Source organism: Myiozetetes cayanensis, unplaced genomic scaffold (genome assembly GCF_022539395.1).
Source record: "Myiozetetes cayanensis isolate MyiCay16 unplaced genomic scaffold, myiCay2020 scf19, whole genome shotgun sequence".
NCBI classification, from domain to species: domain Eukaryota; kingdom Metazoa; phylum Chordata; class Aves; order Passeriformes; family Tyrannidae; genus Myiozetetes; species Myiozetetes cayanensis.
Genome location: NW_026087400.1, coordinates 14,032,063 through 14,047,442, shown reverse-complemented (window position 1 = coordinate 14,047,442; position 15,380 = coordinate 14,032,063). Strand labels below are relative to the sequence as shown.

The window sequence follows — 15,380 nt, the reverse complement described above, 5'->3', positions numbered from 1 at the left end:
ACGTCAGGTCTTCGCAGAGCTGAGGCATCAGTACTGCTGCTCCCGCAGGAACTCATGGAGCCCTGGCTTGACGTCAGAGGCAGAGGAACAGCATCAGTATCTCATGGTGTGTCCCATCCCACAGCCTGGAGAGCCTCACACCAGTTCACTGCCCAAAATGAGGCCAAATGGGATCAGTGTGCTGGGGATAAGGGACCAGCTTGACAGGCAAACACAAATTACTCCCAAAGGAGCAAGGGTGCCTGCATCTGCCTGAAGACACCTGAGGAAAATAAGTATTGGCCCTTGCTTGTCAAGAGGTTTGCTGCGTTACACTGCTACTCCTGCCCCCATCACTAGGAGAGCTACAGAGTAGCAGATCACAGGTCAGCACTGATGGGCTCTGGAAGCACAGACAACCTGGAGCACAGGGCCCCAGGCCCTGGCAGCACCTGCCCATCAGAGGAGCCTCCAGAACACTCTCCACCATCAATAGCTTTGCTGCTGGCAAGGAAGACAGCAAACCCCAGGACAAATAAGCATGGTCCAGGCATCAGCCACCCTCCCTACCTGATGCATCCATACTGCAGGTGAGCAGCAGCAAAGGACCCACAGGTGTGGCTGGGACAGACCAAGACAAGAACTTGGAGCCTGTACTCTTCTATATCTGCTTGGCTCAACCTACACCATTTCTGTGAGACAAACAGCAGAGAGAGAAACATATCTGCAGTCCTCTGGTGGTATTTGAGTCTTGCTACCTTATCAATCCCTGTTCCCAGGCAGGGCTGCACAGACACGTCTCAGCAGCAGAGCTGCCAGAGCTGGAAGCTGGAGTGCCTGGTGCAATCCAGAGGGACTGAGGGAACTACACTCCTGTGGGCTGCGTGGAGAAGGGACTCGGCAGAAACATCTCCCTGCCACTCACTGGATTTAGAAAGGTGCTCCTGCTCACTCGAGGAGATCCGCTGGCAACACAACTGCCTGCAAAACACTGTAGAGGCAGAGCGAGGGGAGGGGGAAAGAAAAACACGGCACAAGAGTGACACCTCTCCCTGACTCCTCCCCACCAGCTCTCTGCAAGCTGAATTAGGGCTGCGTGGTCCAGCAAAGCCTCCTCTGCTGGGCAAAACAGCAACCTGGCTGGCTGCTCCTCCACAGCACACTCCCTCACCCGGGAGCATCTCTGCGGGATAGTCTTTGAAGGGGGTACCCAGCCCCCGTCAGCAGCTACCCGTCTGCAGGCTGTCACGCAAGCAAGCCTGGCAGGCAGAGCCCGGCTCTCTCCCCACAGCCTGCTGCAGCAGGATTTGTTTATGTGTCTGCAGCTGCTCCGTGCCTTCGCCATGGGAATCCAGGCTGCAGCTCCGGCCTCCCGGGCCGGCTGTGCGGCAGGGCCGGGGGCACGGCCCGGAGCCGGGCCTGCCCGAGCGGCGAGCCGCATTCCCAGCCCTCCGCAGTGCCTCCCCCACATCCTGCCTCCAGCCCTCCGCTGGGGGTAGAGAATGCCAATCTCGGGTTGTAATTTTTCCAAGTTAAAAATAACCCGGTAGTTTAGTAAGAGAAGAAGCAGCAGCAGCAGCGACGCGGGGGGCTGGGGAGCCTGCGAGCTCGCTGCAAGACAGCACTGTGTACATTTTCCTTCCCGAGCAGAGGCTAGGGAGAAGCAGCTTCCCAGCTCTGTTCACACCGCTACCGAAAGCGAGATTCCCTCAGCATCCCATCAGCAGAGGCTTCGCTGAGCAGCCAAGTGGTCTTCATTGAGAGCTGCCCTGACACTCCCTCACTGCTCCCTGGTGCCGATGGGACAGCAGGACACACGGCAGGAGAAGGGAAGCAAGGGGAGGGAGGAACAGAGGTCCAAATAACCCAAAGTAAGGGAGCAAACATGCCTCAGGCAGGTGCACGTGTCCAGGACAGGCAGAGCATCACACCAACAGCCAGCCCCAAGAAAGCCACAGCCATGCTCCAAACAATTTTCTGTTCTTTATCTTTTAAAAAAAAAAAAAAAAAGGAGGAGGAGAATGAACTGTGTTCTCTTTGGGGCCAGGGAAGCCAAGAGATCTACTGATAAAGCCACCCAATGCACACAGCAATCCTGCACCACCTTCCCAGGACACCCAACTCCACCACCTCACAGGAGAACAGGCAACAAGACTTTGACGGGCAGACAATAATTCACCACAACCTCCTCGTTGCTTGCTCCCTGGGATAAGGAATACACTGATGCTGCACAGCGTTGCCCTCCAAAAAGCCTGCTCAGCACCAACACTGATCCCAAGCTCTCAGCCCTGCAGCGACAGCCACGTCAGAGACCCTGGGGAGACACTTGGGCCTGTGCCACTGCCTGTGCACAGAGGATGCTCTGTTGGCACCCAACAAGCAAGAGAGCACACGCAGGCTGGATACAGCCCCCGGTAATGCAGCTTCAGTCAGCTGCGCTTCATGACTCTCATGACAAGCTCACGTGGCAAAACCAGCAATAGCTCCTTTCTGAAGGGTTTTCAAATGCAGCTCCTAACCCAAGACCGTAACCACAATGACCTTCAGCAGCTATTTCAAAGCTGCACGGTGCCAGGGGGCTGAGAACCAAGGCCTTGCTCAGACTCCAGCAAGCGCAGCAACAAGCAAGGACCAACAGCACAAGGGAAGAAAAAGCAGCAGAATGGCTGAAACCCCTTTGGTTTTGTTCAACAAAGGCACGTCATGAATGCAAAGCCATGCCTGGCCAGTCAGCGTGCACAAAGAAATGCACTCCAGCTTGCTGCTGAAGAGAAGAAAACCAGGTCTGAGCTCACCCTAAAATGTATTTCCCTCATCACCTTCATGGACAGCCCAAAACAAGGGGACACACCACTCCCAGGTGGCACTGGGAATTGAGAGGTGGCTGTCTGCAGAGTGGGGATGCACCTAGTGTCACTGCACCCCTTTCCCTGCTATGGAGATGCACCTAGCATCAGCTGTATGCCCCGTCCCACATCATCCCCCTGCTACCCTGGTGTGCAGGAGCTTCCAGAAGCGAGAGGTTTCTCAAGCCTACTACATCTGTTGCCTTCTGATCTGCAGGCCAAGAGCCTCACTCCAAACAGTTGCTCATGAGCCCCAAGCAGTAGATTTTAATCCTCAACATCAGCAAGGCGAAAAACAGAAGAAAAACAAACCAAACCTCTACAATTCAGTACTTATGCAGCCAAGGAAGAGAGAATGGAGGCAAGCCATGCCTGCCCAGGCTCATAGCTGGCACCCAGCAGGCTGGGCTCCCACAGGGGCAGGCACATGACCACCCTCAGCAGTGCTGAGGGCCACGATTTCATGGGTGCATTGGTGTGCACAAACAGGTACAGCACTTCTGTACATGCAAGGGGTCTGCAGCACCTCCCTGCAGGGCAGCATCCCACCAGCACAATTTGCATGCTCTGTCAAGAGTAACCCCAGCTCAAGCTCCTGTCACATCAGTAAGGCCCGTTGCACATCACTGACATGGCACTTTCCAGACCTCTGCTCCCCATTAAACACAAACACCCTCTGGTGTGGCACTCAACCCAGGCCACCACCCAGGCCAAATTAACTGCCCCATCTGCCAAATCTTAAAAAGCCATTTCTCCACCACCAGTGCCAAATCTTCCTTCCATTTTATTCACTAACCCCAGCATGTTGGTCAGCAAGCCAACAAGAAGGGCATGAATGGAGTGTCCAGGGAACAGACTGTGCCAGCGGCCATAAAGCCTTCCCACTTCTCCCATCACACTCCCAGCACTTTATTTCCTACTTTAAAATAAGGGAAAATACAGTATCTGTATCCACATGCTCCAGCAGAGTCCCAAGCTGTGCAAGCCAGTAGAGCCTACAGCCAACTGCCCCCTCCGCTGTGTCCTGACAGCTCTCCAGCCCCTCTGGTACCTGCTGTGGCCAGAGGCAGCCTTGGATGGGGGAGCCAGGAGCACACTCCTAATGGCAGCTCAACACAGCAGCAGGACCAGCTTGCTGGCAACCAGAAAGATGCCTGGTGGGCAACTCGTGTTGCCCAGCCCAGGACAGTGCACGCCGTCTGCTCCTCCACAAGGCACGGAGCCTCAAGTGCCAAGGAGGTTGTGGAAAGCCTCAGGTCAGAGTGACAACACAACCCCAGCTACATTTTAGATGGAAATGGGCAAAAGCTCTGAGGACACACTCTTGGTGCTGGAAGCAGGCTTTCTTCCCTGAAATGCCTGCCTGTTACGCCTGGGCAAAGAGAAGATGGCAGGCTCAGCTCCTGCTGGCTTCCTGGACCTGTGGTCATGAGGAACCAGACTTCCCAGCAGAGTAAGAAAAGCCTCTGATGAATTACTGGGCTCACAGGAGCACAGGGGTTATTGTCAGCTGCTTCAGAGAAAACCATCCAGCTGCTCTCCAGCTACCAGGAGAGATATTGAGGTTTCAGCAGAAACCGGCACCCTGCGTACTCTGCACATTTTCCTGCTGCCTTTTATTCCTCAAGCACAAGCACTCGGAGCTTCACTTAGCTGTCCAAGTCCATCCTCAAGGTCACTGTTCCTGTAAAGATGCCACCAGGCACATAATTTAGCCCACAACACCTTTATTAACACAAAAAGTGTACAAAAGCCAGCTCAACCAGCAGACCTTGACAGCTGGACAACTCAAAGGCCCTTCTATAAGGTTACTGCTTGACACCAAACTCATGCTACCCCAAGGCAGATGGCCAAAAAATCAAATGGCATTCCTGAAAGCACAGATCTTCCCCTCTTACTGCAAACTAATATCCTTGAGCAAACTCAAGCTGCAACAGCTCCTCAAAGGTAATCGAGCCCTTTGTGCCTCTGCTTTCCAATGGTAGAATAGGGACAAAAAGAAAAAAAAAAGAAAAAAAAAAATCAATCTTCATAGCAGGGCTACTGAGAAGGTGAACAAATGCTTGCAGTGCACCTCAAGGCTTGGCTGTAGACACACATGAAGAACAGATTTCCTGCTGAGAAGGCACAGCAATTCTGGCCACAGCTCCATATGGTAATGGACACCCCACTGCAGAGTCCAGTCCTGCTGAAAAATCATTCCTTCAGGCATTTTTGTCAGTCTTCTCCAGTTGAAACTCCCTGCCTCCTGACAGACCTTCATGGTGGATCACTCTTATCCCTGTCAGTCATCCACCTCATGTCCCCCAATTGCTCCTGTTACCTGCTGACCGTAAGTTATTCTCCATTGTCCTCCTAAAACCACAGTAAAGGAAAAGGGTGAAAGAAAAAGTTGGTGTCCTCCTGCCAACCTCCTGCTTCGTGTAGCGAATAGCCCACTGGAATGTGCCCGAAGAAACACATCCAAGCCAGGAGCTGAATGAAACATGGCCAAGTCACCAGCAGCTGGGCCACAGGAACAGAGTGAGCATTTTAAACATTTCCAGGGCCTTGCAATCAGGATGGGACCCCACTGCTTTGCCAAACGCCTCGTCCGTGCACGGGTGGCAAGGAGGGGAGGGGTGTACGGTGCATGAAATGAGCTCAGGGCCAGCCTTGCTAGTGCTCTGCCCACATCTCACACCACAGCTTGTGAGCACAGGCACTGAAGGCTGATCTCAAGGTAGTCTGAGCTCGTGAGGAGTGAGCAGCTCTTCTCTGGGCCAGGCAGCCCTGCATCCTGGTCCTACAGGTCTCAGAAACCAGGTGATAAAGGAAGCTCAGCTTGGTCTGTGCTCTCACACACAGTGAAGGGGGAGCGGGCATAGAAGGGACCTCCAGGAGCAAGAGGACACTTTGCTACTCTGCTCACTGTCCAAGCCCAGAACAGCTTCACCACCAGCTCACACCACTTGACGGATGCTGCCCTGCTGGAGAGGAGCTCCTGTACGTGCATGGGCTGCACCTGCCCTGCCAGTGCCACAAACCCCGGTCACCCTCGCCAGGACAGGGCAGAAAGATTGGTTGGCCTGCAGCAGGGCCAGGTACTGGGGTAGACAAGCTGTTCCTCATCACCCAGGAAGACAACATCCCAGATAACCACAATCTGAGAGTTCACTGTATGCTGTGGGGAGGTCCCATGGCTCGTGGCATCTGTTCTGCTTGTACATCCTAGCAGAACCTAGAAAACCTCGCTCCAAAATAGCAACAAAGTCTGCTGTTCTCCAGGCCTGAGAACTTGCAAACTGAAGCATCAGACCTGTTTCCCAAGGATCTAAAAAATAGGGAAAGAAAGGAAATTTTAGTGAACTTCCCTGATGCAGCACTCCTCACAAGCAGCATCACTACCCCACAGTCCCCAGGTTCACATCCTTGCACACACCTTCACTTCCACTGCCCAGCAAGGACTGTAAATCCCTGACATTCACCTCCAAGGCCTTGCAGTTTGTTTCGAATTTAACCCTCTGGGATACAAGTTCTACACAATCCCAGCTGAAGTTCCTTTGGAGAACGGTCTCCAGAGTTCAGATGCCATCTGTAACAAGACCTTCCTCTCTATCATCTCAATGCTTCCTTGCATTTGTATCTTTTACACAGTCCCAGAAAGACTGAAGTATGGGAGGCAGAGAGGGCACCAAAGAGAAATTCCTTGATTCCTCATATGCAAATGCTTGGGGTCCAGCGATGCCAGCTCCTCAGCTATAGGCAATGCTTTCATACACTTGGGTAGCCTTTTTAAACAGCAAGCACCCAAGGGCCTGCCCAGACAGGCTGTAAGTAAGATGCAATGGAAAGCACATATGGAGAGGTAGCCCCTTCTTGCCCCAGCTCATAATGCCCTGTGGTCAGAGGCAAGCTCAGGGAGCAGTGGAGAGAGCATCAGCCTTGTCAGACTGGAGAGCCACAGGGGCAGGGAGCACAGCCCTAATGCCAGAGCACACCAAGCCACCGTCACTAATGTAGGTTGCAGAGCCCCATCTTTGCAGGGTCCCTTTTTCCAAACAGAGCTGGAACCTCAGAGCACACCAAGCCTCTTCTAACAGCACACAGGCAGAGCTCCTGCGGGTCTCTCCTGGACTTGAGCTGCATTCCTTCAGGGCACAGAGAGACGATGTCCAGGACGCTCCTGGCCAACCAGCACCAGTGCCATGGGGTCACCCAGCCAGCAGGCAAGCACACAGCACCAGCTGAGCCACGCCACTGAGAGACTCTTGTCCCTGCTTGCCTGGCAGGTCTATAAACATCAGTCTCCTTTGACATGCAGGAACGTGGAGGCCAGGTGAGCAAACTCTGGACACAGCAGGAAACCACAGCTCCCACAGATCCATGTCCTAGCCCATCTCACTGCACATACATATCAGAAGTCCATGCCAACACAGCTTCCACATCTCCTCTCCCTCTGTACCTGGACAAGCCACTTGTTTTCTGAACCCTTCCTTCAGCAGGCATCTCTGGAGTAGCAATCATGCAACAAGGTCCAGAAATCCACTTCTGCTCTGTCAGACATCTCCCTCTTCCAGTTCAGGGGAACAGAAAGCACAGGAGGTAGAACTGGATCCAGGAAAGGGTTTAAGAGCACTGTCCTCAGCTCTAATGTCATGCTCCACTCAGAGCAGCCAGTGGAGAGCCTGCCTAGAAACCAGAGAGCAGCATCTGCAGATAACCACGTCTCCACACCCAGCAACACTGTGCCCTGTCAGATGCAGCCACAGCTGTACCTGCTCAAACACACAGGGCCTGCAAGCTGCAGTCGCACCTCACTTACAGGGCCCCTGGAGAGGGCACTCTCCTTGAAATTACAACTACTGAAGCTTCAAAGAGCCTGTGCCCACAGTGACCCAACTCCCTCCTTTGCCTTCTGGATTCAGGACCCTGGTCCTCACACTCAAAGCACAGTGTGGGACTGGCTCAACTCCAAACCAGTGACATTATTCTCAGACAGAAACTCACCCTCCAGAACAAGGAGGTGGAGCAGCCACTGTGACTGGCCCACAAATCTGCAACCACCTCTCTGAAGAAATCAGGGTAACCACAAACCTCAGTACCTTCACAGTAAAGCACAAGCCTCGCTTCAGCCAGCCTCCCCACAACATCACCACGCAGCAAACAAATCGAGCACAGTCTCTGTTGTCAGCAGTGGAGGAGAGAAACCTGCTTTTATGTATGCACCAAAGTGCATGCCGGGAAAGGCTCAGATACTCTGGTGAGGGGCACCCTACGGGGACTGAGAAAGATCACTGAGAAACAGGGCTTTGCTTGCCCTAAAGCAACAAGCAGAGAAGCATACAAATAAGAGCAATGGGCTGTGCATTCCCACACCCCACCATGCTCCTTCCCGGGCTAAGCAAGCACAGGGTACAGCAAGGATGCACCAGGCACTTAGGGAAGTCCTCAAGAGAGAACGGTTCTTCTCTGATCCTCAATTAACAGACACCGAACACTTAAACTTCATTTTATCTAAAGTATATTTTAAGTTCAACCAAAGCAGATGAAAGATAGAGGGTTAAAAGTGCTCCGTGCACAAGACCTAGAGACTCAAGGCAGTAGCTCACACAAAAATAGCAGCTTTCACAGCATGTATATAGCAAAGACTAATGTTTATTCTTGGATCTAGGACTAACTTTAATTCTGCCTCGATGCACATATATAACAAGACATTAATGTTTCTTAAAGAACCAATACTTCACCTACCTATATGTCAAAGAAGCAGAAGTCCCCCATAACTTTGCAGCACCCTCGTTCCTGCATGTAGCTAATTGCTAACACTGGAATTCACCTTCCAAGGCAGCCACAGAGCGTAAAGCTGAAGTGCAAAATGAAACTATGTCCATAAAACAAATACCTATTTCCAGTGCAATACAGAGGAAGCACAACCCTTATAGTTAGTGGCTGCTGACAAGGAGGGCCTGGTAGTTGAAGTCCCTGAGTTAGTTTAAGTCCTGCTTCTGCGTTCAAGGCAGTGCAAATGAGACACTTCCCGGGGTGGGGCCCCCTCCCTGGGGGCTTTAGCACTACGGGCAGTGAGTGCTTTCTCTCCCAAAAGAGAGAAAGCCACAGGCTGCTCTTCCCTCTCAAGGCCTTCCCATAGGCTTCTGGCCTGGGGTCCCACACATGCTCATGCCCTTCCACCCATGTTCCTGTGCCAGAGCTCCCACGATGTAATTCCAACACATGCTTTAGGACCACATCAGACAGCGAATGAGACAACCTTGCCCACCTGTCCCTCCCTTGCAATAACGGGCACGTTAGCAGGGACATGCAGCCAGCTCACGGGACTGGGGCATCACCAGCCTGACTCCCACACTGCCTCCTTCTATTCTACTGCAAAGCAGGGTTCCACAGGTCCCAGGCTTTCATGGAAACACTAGAAAACAAATACCCTGCAAATTGACATTGATGATCATAACTTTTCCCTGCTTTCGGCACAGTCACCCCAAAAGGAAGCAACGAGTTACCTGCATTTCAACCCAGACTTCCCGTAACAACTGAGCCAAATAAATGGCAGAGAGAGACAGACAAGCATCAGAAACCTTCACCAGAAGAGATCTAAACTTAATCTCATCAGGAAAAACACAAAAGAACTCCAAAACACCACAGTAAAACCAATCACCCCAAAACAACCAACCAGATAACAATACCTATCCCAGTGCAACAGAAGTGCCACATAAAGCGAGGGTAAAAGGCAGGCCTGCAGAAGGCATGATGTACCTCTGAGGACAGACATAATATCATGGAGTAGCATTCCTCATAGGGAAACCAGAGATGGAAAATGTGATGGGCACCCATGGCCAAGCCAAAATCTCACCATCACAGTAACACCCACACTCCTTGAACCATGCCCAATGCACCTCTGCAAGCACATTTCCAGCGCCCACATGAAAAACAAAGAGGGACTGGGACTCAGTTCCCACGCTTCTCATTTTCTTTTCTGAACTGTTTTGCTCCTGTTAGAGCAGGATTTATACTCTCTACAGGCTGGGAATGTCTTGGAGACAAGCACAGAAGCAGCCTGCACCCCTTAACCTCAAGGCAGCACTTCCTCTGCAGGGAGGAGGTTCTCGTACAAAGCTTGGGTCAAGAGCTGCCCTGACTCACCCCCCAGCACCTCTCTGAGTACTGGGCCCCAGTGCAGCGCAGGGCAGGAGCCCTACACCCAGGCACAAACTCTCCCAGCTTTTAGCTGACTTCCCGAAGAGCCGCCTGTGCTCAGGCATTCCCTAGAGCACAGCCACAACCCTTCTCCGGTTATCTGCCAGGGACCTGCCTCAAACATTAAAGCCCAGCCACAGTGTCCCAGGTATAACCTAATTCTCAGGATGACTTGACACATCCAACATAACAATGCTAAAAATTATTAGCCACATATTGGCGGATTGCTAGGCTGCATCCCAGATTTTCCCATATAAGGGAAAGTTGAAGGCATTGTCCTATCACACGGAAAACATATTGCACCAGCCTGAGATATTAGAAAGCAAAATCAGAGTCTCCTCGTGTCACCAGCTGACACTCACAGCACCACGGTTTTCCCCTTTTGCTGGGGGTTTGGTCAGCTTTCCCAGCTCTGTTATTCCAGCAGGCTGTGCCCGATGATGGCTGGAGGCTGGCTGGGACAGGTGCTGCCCAGAACAGCACTCGCAGCTCGCTGCCCTGCAGGGCCCTGCACTTCCCTACAGGATTTTGGTCCCACCACCACCACACCAGGCATTGCAGGCACTGACACAAATCCCACAGTGAAGGGTAACTCTGCTTTCACGGGGTTTTAAGGTGCTGAGAACCCACCACACAAACCCTGCCCGCACTGGCACCAACACCTTGCCCACAGCAAACACTGCTGCTTGATTGCATATAGACCACTCACCCTGATTATCTTAACCTTTGACAGCACTTGTTGGCCCCCAACAATCACTCTGCCTCTGCTTGGCTGGAATCACCAACACCAGAGGTTGATTCCACTGTCCCAAGCAGGAAATTGGGGATGAAAGAGGAAGATGCGCTCAGTGCTGCTCGCAGGAGCAATGAAACAAGCCCTCTCAGCTCCTCCAAAGTCTTACCCAGGGAGACGTCCAACCACTGAGGTTGCCAATGTCTCTTTAAGACAATCTCAGAGCAGCCTCCCCACACATGCCTGCTCTCCAGATGCAGCACAGGAGTCCACGTTCCTGCACCAAGGGCTGGCTCTCAGCACAAGGCTGATCAGCTCTCCCCTCTCTGCGAGGGGAATCTTGTCCTGCACGCTGATGAGCACCACACCAGCTCTTATCTCTGCACAGCCCAGACAGGCCAGGACACCACAGCAAAACACAAAGCCCCGCTCTGGCAGCCGAGCCATCTCACAAAAACAAGTTCACGCATTTTTGCAAAGCCCTCTTGAAACAACACAATCCATTACAATGAAATCCTTCATATTAGCCACCTGTAAAAGTTTGCCTTTGGAGAAACTGGTGAGAAAATATTAGAGATCACTCAAGAAGACTAAATCTTAAAAATTATTAAGATCACATTTGGGGGGGAGGAGGAAGATTTGTTTCCTGTTGAAGAAGTACAGTAAAAAGCAGTCAGGAAAATGAGATACTCCTCTGAGAGTCTTCTCCATTAAATCTCTAGAGATCAACAGACCCCAAAAAGACCCACAGCGCTGAACTGTGGATCTAGCACTGACACACCCAGGGCCAGCTGCTTAAAGACCAGCAGCATAGACAGAGCCACTGTCCCCCAAGGCCACCATGCAAGGCAATGGAGGGAGAGGTAAACTGAAGCCATTAAACAGGCATACACTAACAAACCAGACAGCAGTGCTCAGAACAAGATAATGAGGGTCCTTGTGATAGCACCTTGCACAAGAGATGCCCGTTACTCACAGCTGCAAGCATGAGAAACTGTACAAAGCTGCCTCAGTCTCACACGTTCACACAAGGGACCCCCAGCAGCCCACAGCAAGGGGCTGCAACTGCCTTCTCAGGGACAGGGCAGGTGATGTTTCTGCTGGGAGCAATGGGGCAGGAATAGGCAGGAATAAACACCCATGGCTGCAGGATGGGCTTTCATGGAAGTGTAAACGAATGGTCATCCTCCAAGTCCTCTCCTTGACTTCGTTTTTTGTTTGAAGAATAACAACACGTACTTTCAGTTCTGTGCACGAGGCACATGCAGACGTTCTGATAGGATCCAGCTCTCCTGGTTATCACATTTTACAGCCTGAAGCACTTGAGGGGCAACATTCAACCAGCTTCACCCCACTGCTGCCAGTGCTGCCAATCTCTGCAGCAAAGCCCACGCAGCAGTGTGTCCAGTGCTCCTGAAGGACCTGCAAGTTCAGACAGCTGTACCAATTCAGAAACACGGGCTGAATTAGCGTTCCCAAAGGCAAACCGACAATGTTACACTTTGTAGTGGAGGATGAATCCATTTTCGGGAAGGGAACCCAGGGACAGCCCTAAACCAAAACCAACTCAGCTGGAGGCCAAAAACCTTGAGAGAAACAATCTATTTACTCCAGGAAGAATTTACTCCCAGAGCAAAATATGCTGTTATTGCTTCATACTTCAACAGCTGGACCAAAACAACAATTTCTCTGCAAAGCAGCACAGCAAAGCTACTGCGTGAACAAGGTAAACAAAGGGCGAGTGGAGTTAAGACAGCGCCTATTCCTGTGCTATCTGAATGGGGCCCAAAAGCAACAGCAACACTTCACAGCAAGAAAAATACTTAGGGCTCCGTTTTTCCTCTCCTGCGGTGACACCCTAATCCAACTGACCCCACACCAGTTAAAGAGATACCCTGCGAATGAAGGGGTCAGGGATAAACACCTAACGACTGCAACACATCCACCTGCCCCCTGGGAGCCCTCTGCCAGGAAGGCTAGGGCTGCCTGAGGGGTGCTGGAGGCTCCTGCCCAGACCCACAGGACACTGCACAACCACCGCGAACCATCTCCACCCCTCTCATTCTCCAGCCCCAACAGCATTTGCTGTATTTCCCAAGCAGGAGGTAAACAACAAAAAAGCCTGAGCTTTTGGCTAAAAGCATCCCAACTCACTGAAGAAACAAACCAAGCACCTTTCATAGCAAAATTACTGGAAAACTACCACATCCAAGGCCAGCAGCAGAGCAGGCAGCACCAGCTCTGTTGTGTGTCGGGGGCACCGGGCTGGCCCCCGCGGTCCCCGACTCCATCGCGAGTTCAGTGCAGTTGGCAGGAGGCGAATCGATAAACAGAGGGGCCGCTGCTCCCAGGCGGGTGTTGCACCCCCGCAGCAGCAACCGCGCTGAGGATTTCGCTTCCTCTTCCCGTATTGCTCGTGTGCGTGTCTCTCACAGCGTGCACCCTACAGACCTCAGTGCTCAGGGCTAAAATCCACCTCCATCGCCAGCGCACGCCGCTGGCGGGCACAGGGGAAGCCCCCGGCGCGGACACCGACGCGCAGCGGGCGCGATGACTGCGGCGAGACGGGCTGCGATGTGTGCTGTGACATGGCTGCGGTGACACCGCAGCCCGCGGCTGCTCCGCGCAGCGGGACCGACCCGCGTTACCCGGGAGGGGGGAGCGGCCCTTCCCCCGCAAACCCCCGCGCCGCCCCCGCGCCCCCAGCCCGCACAGGGCCGCGCTGCCCCCGCCCGCCAAGTTTAAAGCCTCAGCTACGGCTTTCCTGGAGCCCCGCGGCCGGGATGCCGGCAGGGAGCTGCGCCCCGCGGGCTCCGCACCCGCGCCCCCGCGCCGGGGGCTCGCTCCCCCCTGCGGGCCGGGAGGAGCCTCCGCGCAGCGCCGCGGGGAGCCCGCCCCGCCCCCGGCTCCGGCTCCGCACGCCCCGGGAGCGCCGCTTGGCCGGCCCGGAGCCGGCGGTGCCCGCGCCCCGCGAGGTCGGGGGCGGGGAGAGCGGCGCGGAGGGCCCGGAGGCGCCGCCGCCCCTCCCCGCGGCCGGAGCCATGACAGGGCCGGCGGCCGCCCCGGCCCCCGCCCGCCCCGCGGCCCGCGCCGCCGCCGCCGCGTTCATTCATAGCGCCGCCCCGGCGCGGCCTGCATTACCCGGCCGCCGCCCCGGGCCCGGCCTCGCCGGGCAGGGGACAAAGTTGAGAGCAGAACTTACCCAAAATGGCTCCGCGGCCGCCCCAACACAAACAGCTTTTATTTGGTGAAGTTTAGCCCAGCACCCTGCAAGGACACCCTAACCTCGCCCGGGCCCGCCCCCGCGCCCAGCCCATTGGCTGCCGGGCCCCGCGCGCCGCCGCCCATTGGCGGGCCGGCCCGTCAGGCGCGCGGCGCTCGCGCCAAGCTTGTCTGCGGCGCGCCCGCCGCCCGCTCCATTGTGCTCCTGTTTGCGCCGCCGGCGCCGCCGCTCATTGGCTGCGCCGCCGCCCCCGCGCGCGCCGCCCCGCCCCGCCCCGCCCGCGCGCTCCACGTCCGCCAGGGGCCCGGATGTGCGCGGGGCCTCGGCACACACGGAGCCCGCACGGCGACAGGAACGGCACAGGGACAGCGGACAGAGACAGGGACAGAGACACTGCACAGGGACACTGCACAGGGACAGTGCACAGGGACACTGCACAGGGACACTGCACAGGGACACCGCACACCCCCGCACAGCCCGGCCCGCCCCTCCCGGCCCTGCCGGGGGGTTGTCCCCGGCCCGGCCCCGCTGTCCCCGCAGGCGCTGCCGCCCCGGGCCGGTGCGGGTGTCGAGCTGAGAACGCGCCGCAGCCCCGCGTGGGAGCGAAGTGCGGGAGAGGCGTCGGGAGGCCGCTGGCCCGGGAGGAAGGAATGTCGCTGCCCGGTGGGATGTGCAGGGAATGCAGCGCCACGGAATGTCGCTCCCGGAGGGGTGTTCCCGGAGAGGCGCTGGGATGAAGTTTAGGACATGGGCTGGGTGAGCCACCTGTCCAGGGAGACACTTGGCAGGGAGCAACCGGCAAGGTTCGGCTCCAGCACCGGCAAACGGTGAGCCAAGCCTGCGGAGGTGGGCTTTCCACTGGAATTCCTCACAGCCAGACCCCGTTGGAATGCCTGTTCCTGCTCACGCAACGCTGAGGGCTTCGCTCAGCTGATGCGGTCCCTCCTCCAGCTGAGCACCCGCAGCCACACCAGCAGCGCCCAGGCTGCTGGGGAGGAGGAGCAGGGTTGGCAGTGTGGAGTCACTCCATCCTCTCAGCTGATGCAGGGATGCTCTGGCACCAAAAGAAACTCTGCTGGAGCTAATTAGCTCTGCTGAGACTCGGGCTGATTAAGCGAGGGCAGGGCAGTCCCCACGCAGCCATCCCGCCTGCCAGGCCCCACGGGAAGCTGGCACAGCCCTGCACTGCACCCACTGAAGTCCTGGCCTGTCCAGCAGCAGCTGGTGCTGATGTTCTCTGCTGTCCAGCTGGCAAATTCCCTTTATGTCTCCTGGCTTTCCCCAGATGCTCTCCCCTGAGCTATACAGCTCTTCCACTAGTCATGGGGGTGTGCTGGGCAGCCCCACTGGGCAGTGCTGGTGTCTCTGCAGGTACCTGTCACTGCACACTTGTAGATTAACCAAGGGACAC

At 55.1% G+C, this 15,380-nt stretch overlaps 1 protein-coding gene across 3 annotated transcripts in view; it reads right to left on the bottom strand.

The window, feature by feature from the left end:
- Window positions 1-14,092, bottom strand: part of CHD6 (chromodomain helicase DNA binding protein 6) — an 86,318-nt gene extending 72,226 nt beyond the window's left edge. Inside the window, exon 1 of one of the 3 annotated variants that reach the window (XM_050313719.1) lies at window positions 13,949-14,092. Coding sequence is in view for 1 of the 3 variants with exons in the window: in XM_050313715.1 (XP_050169672.1) it covers window positions 12,921-12,927 (7 nt within the window). In the remaining 2 variants the exon portion in view is untranslated. Of the gene's footprint in view, window positions 1-12,920; window positions 13,273-13,948 lie in introns of those variants that run through there. The other 2 variants (XM_050313716.1, XM_050313715.1) reach the window with 2 other exon arrangements.
- Between the last annotated feature and the right edge of the window lie 1,288 nt (window positions 14,093-15,380).